This window comes from Oncorhynchus masou, chromosome 11, assembly GCF_036934945.1.
Source record: "Oncorhynchus masou masou isolate Uvic2021 chromosome 11, UVic_Omas_1.1, whole genome shotgun sequence".
Classification (NCBI taxonomy): Eukaryota; Metazoa; Chordata; class Actinopteri; order Salmoniformes; family Salmonidae; genus Oncorhynchus; species Oncorhynchus masou.
Window position 1 is genome coordinate 27,183,213 of NC_088222.1, and position 18,192 is coordinate 27,201,404.

General features: G+C 39.7%; 2 protein-coding genes across 2 annotated transcripts; both read right to left on the reverse strand.

The window, feature by feature from the left end:
- Positions 1–3,123: 3,123 nt before the first annotated feature.
- LOC135548398 (non-POU domain-containing octamer-binding protein-like) lies at positions 3,124–7,697 on the reverse strand. The gene is made up of 10 exons (XM_064977967.1): positions 7,589–7,697; positions 6,794–6,920; positions 6,508–6,701; positions 5,238–5,539; positions 5,033–5,128; positions 4,695–4,891; positions 4,281–4,468; positions 4,030–4,051; positions 3,819–3,919; positions 3,124–3,627 (listed from the first exon to the last, which is right to left on the reverse strand). The coding sequence occupies exons 2-10, from the start codon at positions 6,918–6,920 to the stop codon at positions 3,523–3,525; spliced, it is 1,332 nt and encodes a 443-aa protein (XP_064834039.1). The 5' UTR covers positions 7,589–7,697; the 3' UTR covers positions 3,124–3,522.
- Positions 7,698–10,317: 2,620 nt separating this feature from the next.
- zgc:113208 (uncharacterized protein LOC550591 homolog) lies at positions 10,318–16,345 on the reverse strand. Its single transcript, XM_064977968.1, has 6 exons — positions 15,981–16,345; positions 15,625–15,780; positions 15,446–15,544; positions 15,260–15,330; positions 13,201–13,331; positions 10,318–13,084 (listed from the first exon to the last, which is right to left on the reverse strand). Exons 1-6 carry the CDS (start codon positions 16,183–16,185, stop codon positions 12,850–12,852), a joined length of 897 nt encoding a protein of 298 aa, XP_064834040.1. The 5' UTR covers positions 16,186–16,345; the 3' UTR covers positions 10,318–12,849.
- Between the last annotated feature and the right edge of the window lie 1,847 nt (positions 16,346–18,192).

Sequence of the window (18,192 nt, forward strand, 5' to 3'; positions counted from 1 at the left end):
TACAGATGAGTTCCACAGTGTTTCCTGAGGATACAACGAGATGTTTCAAGAGCCGTCTCAATCTATTAGCCAGTCTTACTCTGGCATAAGAATAGTGGGGGAGAACTATCTAATGACACCCATTTATCAGTAAATTGTATCTCTGAAGAATTTACCTTTCCATTATTCTTCATCTAGCTGGCTAATCTGTGTCTCATCTGCATTGTGGATTTTAATTTGGATTTCATGTAATGGACATAGAAAATTGTCCAAATTGGTGAAGTGAAATGAAAAATAACTTGTTAAAAATAATTATAAAAAAAACAGAAAAGTGGTGCGCACATATGTATTCACCCCCTTTGCTATGAAGCCCCTAAATGAGATATAGTGTAACCAATTATCTTCAATAGTCACATTATTAGTTCAATAAAGTCCACCTGTGTGCAATCTAAGTGTCACATGATCTCAGTAAAAATACACCTGTTATGAAAGGCCTCACAGAATGTAACACCACTAAGCAAGGGGCAGCATGAAGACCAAGGAGCTCTCCAAACAGGTCAGGGACAAAGTTGTGGAGAAGTACAGATCAGGGTTGAGTTATAAAAAATATCCCATGGAGCACCATTAAATCTATTATTAAAAAATGGAAAGAATATGGCACCAGAACAAACCTGCCAAGGAGGGCATTAATCAGAGAGGCAACAGAGACTAAAGATAACCAAGAAGGAGCTGCAAAGCTACACAGTGGAGATTGGAGTACCTGTCCATAGGACCACTTTAAGTCGTACACTCCACAGAGCTGGGCTTTATGGAAGAGTGGCCAGAAAAAATGCCGTTGCTTATTAAAGAAAAAAATAAGCAAACATGTTTGGTGTTCGCCAAAAGGCACGTGGAAGACTAAAATAGAGCTTTTTGGCCATCAAGGAAAATGCTATGTCTGGTGCAAACCCAACACCTCTCATCACCATCCCCACAGTGAAGCATGGTGTTGGCAGCATCATGCTGTGGGGATGTTTTTCCATCGGCAGGGACTGGGAAATTGGTCAGAATGATGGATGGTGCTAAATACAGAGAAATTCTTGAGGGAAACCTGTTTGTCTTCCAGAGATTTGAGACTAAGGTTCACCTTCCAGCAGGACAATAACCCTAAACATACTGATAAAGCAACACCTTTGAGTGGTTTAAGGGGAAACATTTAAATGTCTTGGAATGGCCTAGTCAAAGCCCAGACCTGAATTCAATTGAGAATCTGTGGTATGACTTAAAGATTGCTGTACACCAGCAGAACCTATACAACTTGAAGGAGCTGGAAGTTTTGCCTTGAAGAATGGGACAAAAATCCCAGTGGCGAGATGTGCCAAGCTTAGAGACAAACCCCAAGAGACTTGCAGCTGTAATTGCTGCAAAGGTGTCTCTACAACAAAGTATTGACTAATAGTTACGCACGCCCAAGTTGTTTTTCTGTCCAATTTGCATCTTCAAAGTGGTAGGCATGTTGTGTAAATGAAATGATACAACCCCCCCCAAATCCATTTTAATTCCAGGTTGTAAGGAAACAAAATAGGAAAAATGTCAAGGGGTTGAACACTTTCAAAAGTCACTGTACTTCAAAATGTCCATCACTGATTGGTAATGGTCAAAACCTATTCCCTGCACTTGGAATGGACATTCCCGGAATATGGTCATGGAGCCAACAGAATACGGTAGCTTTTTGCGCTATCTTCAACAATGCAAAGTAGACTATAGGTTTTGGGCTAAATGTGATTGTTTACACAATTGTACATCTGATATTTTCCTGCATGCTGATATTGTCATTCAACAGCATCTTAGAGATGGGCTCCTGAGTAGCGCAGGGTCTAAGGCACTGTATCCCAGTGCAAGAGGCATCACTACAGTCCCTGGTTTGAATACAGGTTGTTTCACATCCGGCCGTGATTGGGAGTCCCATAGGGCGGCGCACAATTGGCCCAGCGGCACCCGGGTTTGGCCGTCATTGTAAATAAGAATTTGTTCTTGCCTAGTTAAAGGTTACACATCCTAGTATTATCCAGGAGTGCTTTTGAAGTGACACTTGACAGTGAGTTAGTGTTATCCTTTAAGTGGCTTACTGTGGAGCTTCCCAAACTTATCCACTCATGGAATAGATGTGGCAGTCTATGGCCACAAGCACTGTTCCCTCTTGTTGGCCAATGTCTAATGCATGTCTCAAACATTACAGCAAAATCAACAGGCTAAAGACATTAGCCGACATGGGTTAGTTGATCTGGACATTTCTGACAAGTTCTAAATAACTCACGTTCTACAATAAGAGAAACTGCTGATGCATTACCTCATTTCAAAATCGACCACCTTGTATTGCATCGATGGGTAGAAACACTTATCTAAAGTTCTCAAATATACAGAATATTAGTGTTCTATTAGTTCCCCTTTCTCTACAGATAGACCAATGTGGTCCAAGCTTGAATTAGGATACATCCCTACTTTGAGATCTTGGATGCTTGCTTGTAGTTAACATGCAGGCTAAGTCTACACCTCAAGCTAACGAGAGACTGTCTCATGGCTAAATTAAGGTCTGCACTAAGCAGCATGCTGTGGGTTCAAGTCTGATGTCTTGCCACATTCCTGATGCCTTTGGAAACATGGAATACCTTGTAGCTTGCCCCCCCCCCCCAATTTAACGGCAACTATAAAAGGTATTACTGACAGACCTGAAGAATGTCAAATCAATAGGGAATTACCCTTTTGTTTTGATCTGTAAATAAATGTCAAGCGCAGTTTGTCAATGTGGTGAGTTGTAGACTAGCAAAGTTGAACTGTTTGACAAACACTTGAGTTAAATGGCAATAAGAGTAACACCCTATTTTACAGTACACCAACTTGTACATTAGACCATAGAAACAATGGTATGCTTCACTCAAATACCTTTATACTATTTTTATATCATATGATTTTCACTGATGTGTAGCAGTGCTTTAGTAAAAATCTAAATGCTTTAAAGACCAAGTCTTCAAATCATACTTGTAACTACATTATCCTCTTATGCATGTCTTCTATACAGTCACTGAACAATCCTTTTAAAGGAAAGGATAACATTCTAACACAGTTAACATGAACATTAAAACATGACCAAGTACCAAAAAACCCTACATGGAATTAAGATTTTATTTAAAGCTGTTCAGAAAGGCTTAGAGAGAGAATGAGCGTGACAAATGTACTATTGCTATATAAAAGTACATTGTTTTGAGGAGTGGTGTAGTGGTATAAAAATACGTGGGTAAACTGATCGCCGGTCACGGTGAAAAAAGCAACACTCCACACATTTGCAATGCATTTGCGTTTACCCTCCACTACACCACTGGTTTTGAGGAATAAAAAGAAAGTCTATACAGAAGCAGTATTCATCTGAAATACGAAAATGCCAACTTGACACTTAAAAAAAAAAAATTCCCCATACAATTTTTTCACAGTACATAAAATGTAATAATCCATGTATGACTTAAAATATAGTACAGTTTGAAAAGTAAAAAAGTTTAATTGACCATTTTAGAACCTGCGACGCTTGTTGGCAAAGTCAGCAGGGCCTTGTACAGGGCCTCTTGGGAAGCCAGGTTGGCCTCCTACGGGCATGGTGTCGTTTCCTGCCCCCTGCTGGAGAAAAAAGAAAATACATAAAATGAGTGACAACCACAAATGAAAGCAAGTCTGTTGCAGCAGTATATTTACATGACACCAGAGGTGAAATGATCAAATACATTCTTGTTTATGTTCTCTTTGGCACAATAAATTAATTCATCTTGGTATGTAAATAGATGGTTTGTTATAGTGGTCTCTTATATTACCATTAAAGGGGGGTTCTCAGCAGGCATGTTGGCAGCTCCAGGGTTGGGCCCGCTGGGCTTTCCTTCAACACCACCCATTGAGTTTCTGTTCATTCCTTGACCTACACCAAACCAAGACAGACAGCACATCTGCAAACCAATGCAATATCTACTAGATAACATGGTGCCCTTACTAACTCAGTGAAGATCTGACAGCTAATGGAAAACTTACCTTGCATGTGCATCCGCATCTCCTGCTCCCACAAAAAAAAAGATAACACATTAAAGGCATTTCTTAAATCAGATACATTAAACAATATACAGCTTTCAGAATACCCAACCAAAACTGTTTAGAGAATACTTGTCCTTTTTCCGATCGCTGACTACCAGTAACCACAAACAAAACAATTGTAAAGATGCTTAGAAACATTTTAGGCAACTTTCATTTGTGCATTTAAGCATTGTCAAGAAGCAAAGACTCACATTTCCAGGGAAGTTCCCCTTGAAGCCTTCCTGCTGCCTCCTCATCCTCTCCTCAGTGTGCATCCTCATCTCCTCCTCCCTCCTGCGATGCTCCTCTTCCTGACGCAATTCCATCTGCTTCCTCTTCTGCATCTCCTGGTTATGGAGCTCCTCCATTCTCCTCAGCTCCTCCTGACGCCTCAGAAGGTCTATAATGAGATGAACACCCCATTTGTTAGTAACCCAGTCAAAAGACCTAAGACATATGAATCAATTGCTAACAGGACTACATTCAAGCGGTGTGGTATGTGATTGACCTCTAGGCTAAATCTGGTGGTAGGACACTTTTCCCATAAGACACCACGTTGTGTTCATCGGTATCCTAAACTTTGTATTGTTGAGTCTTTAGAGTGGACAGAGACCATACATGCATACCTTGTCTCATCAGGACAACCTGGTGCTCATGTCTGGCTGCCTCCATCTCCTGTTCCAGCTTCTCCTGAGCCTCCTTTATGTTCCTGTCAACCTGCTCATACTGCTGCTTCTCCATCTCCAAAAGGGCCTTCCAGCGCATGGCATACTCATACTCAAATGTCCCTGGCTGAGCAAACCTTGGTGGATGCTCCCGCTCCCTGGCAGAGAGATTTTACATAAGACAAACAGCTCTGTATGCAACATTTTCAAGTTATGGATTGTACCTCTTTTCAGCAGCAAAGTGTGAGATTGTTGTACGCACAGTTCTGACCAATGCATTCTGAGAAAGTATTACCCACTTGTGAAAAACTTGGTTTTTGTTTACAATCCTCTCTGGCAGTCCCTCATCTTCATCAAACTGCTCCATTGGTTCGACTGTTACTGGCCTAGGGAATCTGAAAGCAGAAAACAATCAGCATGACGACTTCTGCCATTTTGAAAACCTCACAACAAATGCATTTGTAACATCAACATGTTTTAATACATTTCCAACATAATACTTACGCAGTCAATAGAAAGGCTCCATCTGCACACCTATCCAGAGCCTTCCTTGCTGCAGGCTTGGCTGTGTATTCCACAATCCCCTTTCCTGTGGGTCTCCCTCTATCATCCACTATAACTATGGCCCTTTCAATCTGGCCAAAGAAGGAGAACGCCTCTTCCAGGAGCTCATTGGAAATGAACTGTGGCAAATTCTTCACAGCTAGAGCAGCACCATGTGTCGCAAACCGCACTCGCAACTGTCTGCCTCTGAATGAGGTTTCATCAAGTTCGGCTTTAGCAATCTCAGCCACTGTTTTTGTCTCCTGTTGGTAGAAAATTATAAAATTAGAACATTTCCAAATTTATCACATAAATAGAAAGGTTGGCTATTGAGCAACAAAAACCAACACTTAGGGCAAAACAGACAGGGTTGGCTTAAGGCATCAGCATGCATTAGTTCGGCTGGCGCCCAACCAAACTCAGCTTGCATACTGCCTTAAAAGACCTTGGCTTGAAAACTAGAAAAGAAGCTACAATAGCACCGTTTGTCTATTTTGACATGACATAGCCAGCATACACATCCTCAAAACGTCAGATATGTCATTTAACTAGGCAAGTCAGTTAAGAACTAATTCGTATTTACAATGACGGCCTGCCCCGGACAAACCCTCCCTTAACCCAGACGACGCTGGGCCAATTGTACAGCCCGGGATCGAACCAGGGTCTGTAGTGACACTTCTAGCACAGATGCAGTGCCTTAGACAGCTGCATCTAAGATGAGATTTTAGTCATGCAATTTCACATCTGTTTGCAGTATTTCTCAATGAAAAAATTAACATGAAAAGGAGTTGTCTCTGGTTGAATGACAAAGACTATTGAAGCATCTCTACCACTGACCAATCAACAACAAAGGGGTGTAGACGTGTGCGTGCCAGAACAGCTGAAAAAACCCTCACCGAAGTCTAAAAGGTCACAAAATGTTGTCATAAAACATGCACAAACTCTTCCTAACTGTTTCGGCTGGGAGGTCAGCCAGCCAGTCTGTTTTCCATATAATTTAGGATTGAGGAATATAACTTCCATCACTTGAATATGCTGCTGCGACAGAGTGGAAATTCCACCTGACCGGGGTGCGAACTTACAACCCTTCTCAACGTAACAACTCACACGAGGCACTGTCAATACCACTGACCTGGAAATGCCAAGGCAATTCTAAAGCCGGGGCAACAGCATTCATACATCTCATTAAGGCAGTAGATACACTTAGTCATCCACTACACTAGCAACTTACCAGTCTAATGAATCCAAACCCCCTGTCCTTGTTGATGAAAATCTCAGCTGCCTTGCCATACTTGGAAAACAACTTCTCCACCTCCGCCTCCGTAACACCAGTTGGTAAATTTCCCACAAAGAGACGGCTACGCTGAGTGTAAGTCTTCTCTCCAGGTTTCCTGAAGTTCTGTAGATCTATGGTTATCCCAGCATCTACAGAGAAGCAAAATATTATAATCATCTAATACAGGAGGATTTAATTTCCTTCCAATACAGGGCACAGGAGGCAATGAATCCCATCTTACTTGGGCTCTCCTGCTCATCTGCATACTGTCCATTGCTGTTATCTCCAGGTTTTTTCTGACTTTCCATCTGGTGTCTAGATGGGCCATGATTCTGCTGTTCACCACGGGGGCCCCAGTTTCCTTGCATCTAATAAAAAAAAGGATAGTCATTAACACAGTCACTACATTAGTAGGTTAACTCGGGTTAACTAGTTATGAAATAAAATAAAAGATTCCAAAGCCAGATGAAAGATATAACGTTAGCTAGCTACTGTAAGTGTTCAGTTAGAAATAACGCTAACCAAAAATATTTTAGACGGTGAAATGATCAGTTAACGTTTAACAAGCAAATAGTATATGGTAAAGAGTGGCGTTGAGAGAACGTTACTATCGGCTTTGTAATGAAATGTGACATGGCTGGCTAGTTAGTTAAGTTGTCAAGATAGAGTAAAGCGACTACCTAACGCGTTAACGCTAACTAGCCGAATTTGAACGCCACCTAATTAGCTAGCTAACTAGTTCAAGGCGTGCATTGGCAGCTAGCAAACGAACATCGATGTTGAAACAATCAGTTAACGAACTAAAACGTAGTAGCACACGTTCGATAACTACCGACGGCTAGCTACCTTATACATTTGGGAAGCGGGCTAGCAACAACTCCAGCTAGCGAAGCTAATCACCCTCACGCCTAGCTAACAATAGCTAGCTAGCACACTCGTTTTTTTTCTAGCAAATTAATCCAACATATTGCTAACTAATATAAGATACTTCTCAGATGAAAGCACAATTTTTATATATCCAACCATTACTTCTTACCTTTAGCAAAATGAATGTTTGGGTCAATACGATTCCAACGCACGAAGCAGGGAAAATCGCTCTATACAAAGAACAGAGAATGGATTTCACAAACAACCTTGATAACGCATGAGAAAGTAGATTTGCTAACAGAGAGGAGGCGGATATCGTGAAGACATGCAGTGATTGGAACAATTGCCGTCAATTATATAGAGAACAAGATATCTAACAATCTGATTGGTGCATATTGTATTTGAACGTTCTTTGATTTTTGTCTGGAAATTACGTTTATAGTTTGTACGACGCTAAAGGGTAAGATAAATAGTAACTGTGTCTTTTGTAGGCACAAATAACTCCGCCATGGTTTGTTGGAAAAAGCCTGAGGGAAATGAATGGGTTTTTGTGATAAACACCCATAATAAGGAATGTGGTAAACACAGGCTTAGCAGACTTTATACGTTTTGTCCTATGAGATAATCTTCATCAGCTAAAATAACTTTTTTTTGTGAATTTTGACAAATTGATGTTATAAAAAAGCACATAAAGGCCTTATAATTCCAGTGGCGACCTGTCATTCAGGGAAGGTTTTGAGGCCTACCTTTTAAAAATATATATATTTTTGATAGCCTGTCTGGTGGAATTATTGTAATTAAAAGGAGAGACTTTTAGATTTCTTCAAAATAATCAAACTTTATTATTTCATTACTGCACTAATGGAGCTGGTTGGTAATCACCCCTGGAGGTGATCACTGATAACTCAACGAGCTGGTATGAGCCACAACATTTTATAGCAAAGTCCATCCTCCTTCTGTCTACATGACAAACAACAGATGTATGGAATGGGTTAAGATTTGTATGAAAAATACTTATATTTCACAGCAGACAGTATCTTCTGTAAAAACAGTTCTCATTGTGTAGAGACCAAGGTATGGCCCTGGAGTCATCTCTCCCTGGTACCTTATAGAACAGAAACATTAACTCATGCTCTGGAATGCAGTATCACCCAAAGACATCGTAAATCTTCCAGAGTCCCATCCTCAGTAGAACACACACAGATGAGCGTTCTAACAACACCTTATTCAAAACAACCATTTGATGCAATTACAACATTATAACATCATCTTGCAATGTTGCACTTACACCTGTTTTGCATGTTATTTTGGCATTAATACATGCCACATATCAGTTTGCAAACAATGTAAAAATAATAATAATAATAATAACTGAGTTAATAAAGCCACATACAAACTTGATCTGCTATTCAGGGTGTGGTCCCAAGTCTGGGTTTAAGGTCTCTTTTCCAAGCTTAAAAGGATAAATATTCAACATTGGCCATGCTGTCAAACCAGCATGACATCTGCCACGCTCAAAACAAGTGGAAACTTGGGAACTGGGAAATCTGACTTCAGTGAGTTCAAGACAACTGGAAATTCTGAAGAAAAAAAAACGAGCTCCGGCTGGGATAATACGTTTTGAACGGTCATCCAAGTCGGGAATTCTGACCTCTTTCAAGAGCTTCAACCTGAAGATCACTGACATCATCATGATTCAATCTTGTTTTTTTTCCAAGTTTCCTGTTGTCTTGAAAGCACCATAAATCCAGAGAATGCCAGACTTTGATGACAAAGTTTGACAAAATTGCCCACGAAGGACTGCCGCACCACCTCCCTGTTCAAGTGAGCACATCACAACAAGGCAAGCCTAAAAATGTCTTTATGCTGCTGCATAAATGATGTAATTTACCCGGGAGATATGTATACTGTAGCTAAGGAAGTAATATTAAGTGTATGTTGTGTAGTAAGCTGTTGTCCCTCACCCTAAAAATGTGGGAAATTTTCCCCTCTTAATTTGGCCTGTTCTCACTTGGCGGTGCACATGTAGCCTATAGCCTGTTTAGAGAAATGTCACCATAAAATATTGTAAGAGCTTTCATTGTCTGCTTATATACCCCCTTTATTTTTCATATGGTTCTGACTTGGTGTACAGGGAGAATATGGTAATAATGGCCCATGTTCAATTCTGTCGCTGGACATTTCAAAAGTGCTGAACAAATAGTTACATTGACTACGTCCGTCCTAGCTCACTCATTGTCTTAACCAAAATAACAGATGGCCTCTTATCCACTCGTCATCCCCTTATGCCATAGTTTGTACAGCTCAATTGTCAGTAGAAACCACTTTTGTTTAAGCAAGTCAGCAATATCAGCTATATTTTTTTAAAGGCAGTAAATTAGGCTGAAGGAACTGTTTCGCTCCCAAACAAGGCTTTGCTTATAGCCAGGGCCCAGTTTCAGAAAGCGGGTTTAGTGACAGAGTTAGTTGACCCAGAGTTGAAGGAAACTCTGGGTTTTCGGTTTGACAAAGCCAGTTCAGCATAACTCTTTAGTCAGTTACTATGGCAACATACTCCGTGAAGCTAACCTGCTCGCTGGCAGGTTTTCTTCAACTAACCCAGAGTTTCTCCTCCTCTTTAGCTAAAGCCTGCAGACTGAAGGAGGTGTCAGACATGGCGTGTCCTTTTCTTGAAGAGCCAGTTGATATTGAAGCACAAATACTCCACAGAAATCTCATTTGGGAGAGGGTAATCAGACCCCGCTTGGATGTTTAATCATTCCCTGATGATTATCTGTTGGAGGGTTTCTGTTTTTCCTGCACAATCGATCAAATCAAATCAAAGTTTATTTGTCACGTGCGCCGAATACAACAGGTGTAGACTTTACAGTGAAATGCTTACTTACAGGCTCTCACAAATAGTGCAAAAAAATTTATTAGATGAACAATAGGTATGTAAAGAAATAAAACAACAGTAAAAAGACATATACAGTATGTCATATACATATACAGTAGTGAGGATACATACAGACACCGGTTAGTCAGGCTGATTGAGGTAGTATGTACATATAGATATGGTTAAAGTGAATATGCATATATGATGAACAGAGAGTAGCAGTAGCGTAAAAGAGAGGGGTGGTGGGTGGGACACAATGCAGATAGATCATTCATCTTCACAATATTTTCAGCCCTTATATCATTCATATAACACATCGTGGACATGCTCTCAGTTTGGGAAACAAATTATTTGTGTTGCACTTTGTTTTTTTGCGAATATATGATAATGTTTACTGTACACCTTTGTGATGTTCCCAAGTCACAGACCCATAAGACTCATCAAAGAATTCCACAGAATTGCAGGTGTCAGTCTCAGCATTAATTTATTTATTTAGTATGAAGCTTTGAGACTTGAAGCACTAATCACTTAATTTGATACATTTTAGAGTTTCCAGGTGTGATTAGCTGCATAGATGGCACTCATATTCCTATCACAGCTCCTTCTGTAACTGAAGGAGAGTATGTGAAAAGGAAGTATTTCCACAGCATTAATGTGCAGGTAGGCCTAAATAGTAGCCTTTAGCATTCCAAATGAAAGATTCTTTACAATACAGTTACTGTAGCTAATTACTGTTCTGCACTGTGAAGATCATATGTGATGCAGCCCACATCATCAGCATGGTGGAAGCAAAGTGGCCTGGGTTTGTACATGACTCGCACATTTTTCGACTCACATTGGCGCTGTTCTGTGAAGGGAGTAGTACACAGCGTTGTACGAGATCTTCAGTTTCTTGGCAATTTCTCTCATGAAATAGCCTTTATTTCAAGGAACAAGAATAGACTGACGAGTTTCAGAAGAAAGTTCTTTGTTTCTAGCCATTTTCAGCCAGCAATCAAACCCACAAATGCTGATGCTCCAGATACTCAACTAGTCTAAAGAAGGCCAGTTGTAGTGCTTCTTTAATCAGGACAAGTTTCAGCTGTGCTAACATAATTGCAAAAGGGTTTTCTAATGATTAATTGGCCTTTAAAATGATCAACTTGGATTAGCTAACAACATGCCATTGGAACACAGGAGTGATGGTTGATGATAATGGGCCTCTGTACGCCTATGTAGATATTCCATTTAAAAAAATCTGCCATTTCCAGCTACAATAGTCATTTACAACATTAACAATGTCTATACTATTTCTGATCAATTTGGACAAATATTTTGCTTATCTTTCAAAAACAAGGACATTTCTAAGTGACCCTAAACTTAACGGTAGTGTATATTCATATTCTGCATACAAATTCATTAATATTTCTAACTCCACTAGAGAGAAGTAGGAGGTTCGAGCCCTTTTTTTCCTGTTGCCATGATGAATTATGTTATCTGCGTTCCATTGATGAGGGCTTTTAATCTACTCATGCACATGCTTTACTCTGGGTTAACTTAACTAATTGTTATCACCTGTTCTAAAACCAACAATGCAGAGTTTGAGAGCTCAGAGTTAGTCATCCCAGAGTTCAGGTTTAAACTCAGTTTGTTAAACCTGCTTTCTGAAACAGGGCCCAGGTGTAGCAGTGGTAAGGTGTTGGGACTGTTGTTGAGACAGCTTAAAGTAGGCCCTACCAGTTTGTGGGCACTGTTTGTCACCGTTATAGTGCAATGAATGTATTGTTTAATGTTGTGTCGTGGCTTTGCTGGCATGCATTAAAACATTTTTTTTAATTATTTGCCCCACCAAAATTTTCATGCTAAAATCGCTGCATAATGCATAAAGGATTTGTATATTAACTCAAATGTACTTATAAAGCCCTTTTTACATAACTGCTATTATATCACAGAACAAAATGTATAACATTGCCAATGTAATGAAACAGCAGGGAGCAGGTCCAGCGCGCTATCGACTGTGTCGCAAATGCATGCTCCGTCAGTTATCCTCAGACCTTATTTTATAGCTTTTATTCCAAAACCCTATACTTTCTTCCCTTAGAGATGGCTGAACAAACCAGAGGAAACTAATTTCTGGGTTTTAGGACTACAAGCTGGTGAGCTCATATTCTTTTGCAGCGCACAATACCTACTTCATAAGAGGTGAAAGACGCATGAGAATAACAATTAGACAGAAGCTCCAAGAAAGGGAGTTAGGTATCTCTATTTTTTTTTAAAGTCGAATTAAAAGTCAAACATTGCATTTACAGTATCAAAAATCCCACAAACACACATTTGCAAATAAAACAGTCAAACTCATGCACTTATTTCTGTACCCCAGTGTAGGCTGGTGGGAGGAGCTATAGGAGGATGGGATCATTGTTATGGCTGGAATCGAAATGTCGTTTCCATATGTTTGATCTGTTTGTTTATTTTCCATTTAAATTCCTTCCAGCCATTACAATGAGTCCGTCCTATAGCTCCACCCACCAGCCTCCCTACTGTACCCGTATAATGAATACAAGCAGGGTGCACGGTTATTTTGGCTTAACCCTCTTGGCACCCTCCTTGTAGTCCTCCTTGGTCAGTCGGTACCCCCAGTGCTGTAATGTCTGTCTGATCACAGGAGAGATTGTTGGGTTGTCAAAGCCACAGCCTGACCGGACTACTTTGGTTATCAGATTATTTCTCCACCGGCCTTTTACCCCAGCACACTTTGCCCATCGCCCGATCTGACGCTCATCATCCTTAGTACGCCGACCATGGTAAAACCTGTAGGGAATTTACATTTCAGTGTAAGATTCTGAAGAAGAAGACACTAATGTAAGAGACTAGAAAGGAGCCTTGTTATACCCAGTCTGAATGTACTGTATATATTCTGCAAATACCTGCAGTACCACTGAAACCACCCATAGGGATCCTGGGTTACAATCCATCCACTGTTTTCCCACATTTCTTGACTGCCTCCACACTTCACTTTGTATGTGTTTACACTGTCTCTGTATGTTGATGAGGCCACCTGTATGGGGAAACACATAATGCATTATTTATTATAAGCAGTGTGAGCCTGGATTTGTAATGTCTTATTAGTAGGGATGCACTATATATCGGTGGACATATGAGAATCGGACGATATTAGCTAAAAATGCCAACATCAGTATCGGCCCAATGTCTAGTTTAATGCCGATGTGGAAAACCGATGTCAAAGCTGACGTGCATGCCTATATAACGTGGCGTAATGATGCCACGTAAAATTGTGCGCTACATGTGCAACACAGCATTCCTAACCTAGCTCACAATGTCTGCTGTGTGGATTGAGCTGTCAACAAGTCGAGCAGTCATTTGAAAGAGTAAGAAAATTTCAGCGAGACAACTCAAAGGTGAAATCCATTAACGCCAAGATAATGGAATTCATTGCCCTTGACAATCAACCGTTCTCTGTCGTGGGTGATGTTGGATTTTTCGCAACTGGTCGAGCACCGGGACACACTACCAAGTGCACTATTTTTCAGATTTTGACCTACCGGAGTTACACAGTACTACACTAATGTTTTCTGGGTGTCACTGAGTGGACTGATACCCCATGTCATTCATCCACAATCCATAGGGAAGGCTGTTCAGTGAAATAAGTATGCCCTCAATGCAATTCTAAAGTATAATATATCCATTGTGATTTCAAACTATTTTTGATTTTATATAACATTCCAACCTCGTTTAGCATGATCTATTCAATTATGGCATATTTCTACTATTTGTATTAATTTGCATCACTGTCAATGACATACTTTTATTTTGAAGGCTAACTGCAAAGTCCACTATTGTGGCTAAAACTTATTGTGGCTAGCTTCACATAGATGGGTCCGACCACTATTAATCAAATAAGAACTGTCTTATAAATTAGGGTTATTTTAGATGATGACAGCTAACTATATAGTTAGCTACCTAACGAAACAGATTGTTGTTTTGCTATGTTTTTGGGGAAGAACATTGCTTGCATACATGAGCTACCTAGCTTTTTTGTTAATGACCAGCACTGTAGGTGCGCAAGACAACTTCACCAGCATCATAGCATACGTATCGATGAATCGTTGTGATATATGAAATACGAGTGATAGTGTAATCAATGTGTAATAACTACGCCAAAAATGTATGAACACGTTAAATTATGTGACGTGCAGCCATATTCAGGTCCTGATTAGTCAAATAGTGTTATTTGACTTGTATCTTTTTGACACACAAAGACCCAAACGGCATTCCATAGAAATCCTGGTTCCGAATTAAACGACTGAATAAATAAACAACGAAACAGCACAGCAAGTAAGTGAAAGAAATAGGTTTTACTGGTAAATGCCAACAAATAACTTTTTGGTCAGTTTGCAAACCCTTATTTAACTAGGCAAGTCAGTTAAGAATTCTTATTTACAATGATGGCCTACCCCGGACGACGCTGGGCCAATTGTGCGCCGCCCTATGGGACTCCCAATCATGGCTGGATGTGATACAGCCTGGATTCAAACCAGGGACTGTAGTGAAGCCTCCTGCACTGAGATGCAGTGCCTTAGAGCGCTGCGTCCATGTGTGTGTGTTAACTATTTAACTGGACTAGAATGCTTAAAAGGCAGCTAAAATGTTAAATATCGGATATCGGTATCTGTTTGTTTTTTTGGCAAGGAAAATATCGGTGCATATATTTCAGCAAATTTCCAAATTACTCAAAATGTCTAACTTCGTCAGGATCATTATGAGATCATAACAACATTGGTGGGCATGCTTATGGCAAGTCTTATAATGCTTTATTTTTGCATTATACCAATCAGCTTGAATTGTTCGGTCTTGTTTGGGTGTTTCTATTACAATGAATGTGTTCACAGGTGTTTTATCATTAATTTAGTTTGGTAGGCCTAAACACAGTCAGTGTGTAGAGTCGGTTTGGTTTCGTATAATCACCTGTGTGGGAATGTTCAAACCTTTCAGACAATCCTCAGGGAGCTCTTTCCATTCATCTTTGTAATTGAGTTCTATGATGAAAGAAACAAAAAAAAGTGTGATTAGTAAATTGGTTAACCTACATTAGTAATTACATCATAACATCCAAAGTAATGATTATAGATGTGTGTGGGATAGGCTACTCACTTGTGACACTTGAGTATATTGGTCTGAAGTAGGTACCACCAAAGCTGCCAGCTTGAAGTACTTCTTTTGGTGACATGTTAGGTTGGAACTGTGGGAAGTCTAAGAAAAATGACTTGTCACCGAGCCTTCTGTGAAATTAATGTCTGTGTGTTAAAACAGAGTTGCATATGTAGGCATACCTTTAAAAACAAGTTGTCCTTTGTCATTCTTTGAAACCTCTAGGCATCCATCCCGGATCATCTTCTGTCTTGCATCTTTAGAACTTAGAGAAACTTCTGAGCTACCCAAGAATGTGTGTTTTTTCTTGCTTGAACCCTTCTCTCTTTTAGTATTTTCTGTGGGAAAGTAAAATTATTTTTAGGTGGCTAACGTATATATATTTTTTTTCTACCATTGGCCGTGTTCAAGAGGATCAAATCCGCAATGTATCGTGGTTAAATTGTGACTGACTGACTAATAATGAGTCGTTTTGATGCTCTGGAGCACGGCCATTTTCTATGCAGCCACGTTGTACCTACTCAAAACCGTGACTTACTCTTGTTCAGAGCTTTATTTGCGCTAGTCTTGCCACTATCCTTCGATTTCAGCTTTTTGCAGTCTGGAAGACTTGTCTCAGACGAGGAAGCTTTTCTTTTTGTAGAAGTTGTCCCGCTGCTTTTCTCCATGTTTCGTCTCGTTATGTTCCTTCCTGTAGGCCCTAGACAACGTTCAAATGAAATACATCGAAAACGATCAAGCATCGGAGTTGCACAACCCTAGCTACAATGGTTTTGTTGTGAAGAAGGTGGGACTCAACTGTATCCTCAGTATGAATGAATGGGGAAAAAATCGTGTTAAGTAACTGCGCATCTCACTGTTTATGTAATTCTACGGGTGCGCCTGCTTTACAAGCCAGCGCACCCCGATCAAGGCTCCGTAGTCAGATGACGCGTTCCAATCAATGACATATTAACCCTGGATTGCTGATGCTATGTTTTGGCCATGGAGAGGCTTTGAAGGCGCCAAATTGGCACTCCTCAGAAAAGCAGTCTTCCATTGGAATGAATGGAATTCTAGAATGTTTCAAGGACAAAAATTATGTTTATTTACATATTTTTGTTGTTGTAGTGGGGACAGTAACATTAGTAGTTTCCAAAATTATGCTTTTTTGGTTCCAACCAATTACTTATATATATCTTAGAAAACTGACAGTTGGTGCGATTTTGAAACCACCATGCCTCCATCTTTGCATCCCCATCATTGTAAAAAATATTTCGGAATCTATAGAAATGCATTTATTAATGTCTACATTGGTTTGTGCCATGTGTATTCTATTAAAGACACCTTAATGCATACTTAAATATACTGAACAAAAATATAAATGCAACATACAACAATTTCAAAGATTTCTACTAATTTACGGTTCATAGAAGGAAATAATTTAATTGAAATAAATAAATTAGGTCCAAATCTACCGATTTCACATGACTGGGCAGGGGTGCATCCATGGGTGGGCCTTGGAGGGCATAGGCCCACCCACTTAGCAGCCAGGCCCAATCACTGGGGAGTCAGGCCCAGCCAATCAAAATGAGTTTTCCACCACAAAAGGGCTTTATATTACAGACAGAAATACGTCCATTTGGAGAGCGTAAGGTGGGGAGTCTTTGAGTCGTTCAGTCAGACTTTCCTCTTGATTGCTAGCTATATCATACATTCTTAATTTCACAGTGTTATCTGACAAAGGTATTGTTGTGAGTTTCTGTGCCTCTACCTCCCCACACAATGTTTTCACCATATAAATCGGGCCAGTCATATCAAAGTCTCTGGAATTGTGTGGTTTCATATTATAGCGGGCATAGCCATTCACCATGGGAATGATTCAAGTGCAACGGTCAGGTGCAGCCTTCTCCCCTGATCTAAGGGCGCTCTCTGATTGAATTTTAACTGTTAGATTTGAATCATTTTCATTTAGATTTTTGAGGTTAACCACGTTACAATGATTTTCAGAGAAAAAGACCATGTCATAATATAAACACTGCCGTTGAAGAGTTTGGGGCCACTTGGCAATGTCCTTGTTTTTGAAAGAAAAGCACTTTTTTGTCCATTAAAATACAATAACACTGATCAGAAATACAGTGTAGACATTGTGTATGTTGTAAATGACTATTGTAGCTGGAAATTGCAGATTTTTAATGGAATATCTACATAAGCTTACAGAGGCCCATTATCAGCAACCATGAATCCTGTGTTCCAATGGCATGTTGTGTTAGCTAATCCAAGTTTATAATTTTAAAAGGTTAATTGATCATTAGAAAACCCTTTTGCAATTATGTTAGCACAGCTGAAAACTGTTGTCTGATAAAAGAAGCAATTAATCTGGCTTTCTTTAGACTAGTTGAGTATCTGGAGCATCAGCATTTGTGGGTTCGATTACAGGCTCAAAATGTACAGAAAAAAATAACTTTCTTCTGAAACTCGTCAGTTTATTCTTGTTCTGAGAAATGAAAAATGAACTGTCCACCCAATCAAAGGATCAGATAATTAATCTAGTATTGAAAGCATATGCTACAGCTAGCTAGCACTACAGTGCATAAAAGCTGGTAAGTAGTTTACTCAGAGACAGAAAGGCAATAGTTGAACAATTTTTATTTTGAATATTTTATTTTTGCATTTTCCAATTAAGAACATTCATAACAAAAGTGAAAAGATATTAGACAACAATATGACAAAGTGACAGTAACAGACGAGCGTACATTTAGAAAACGAAT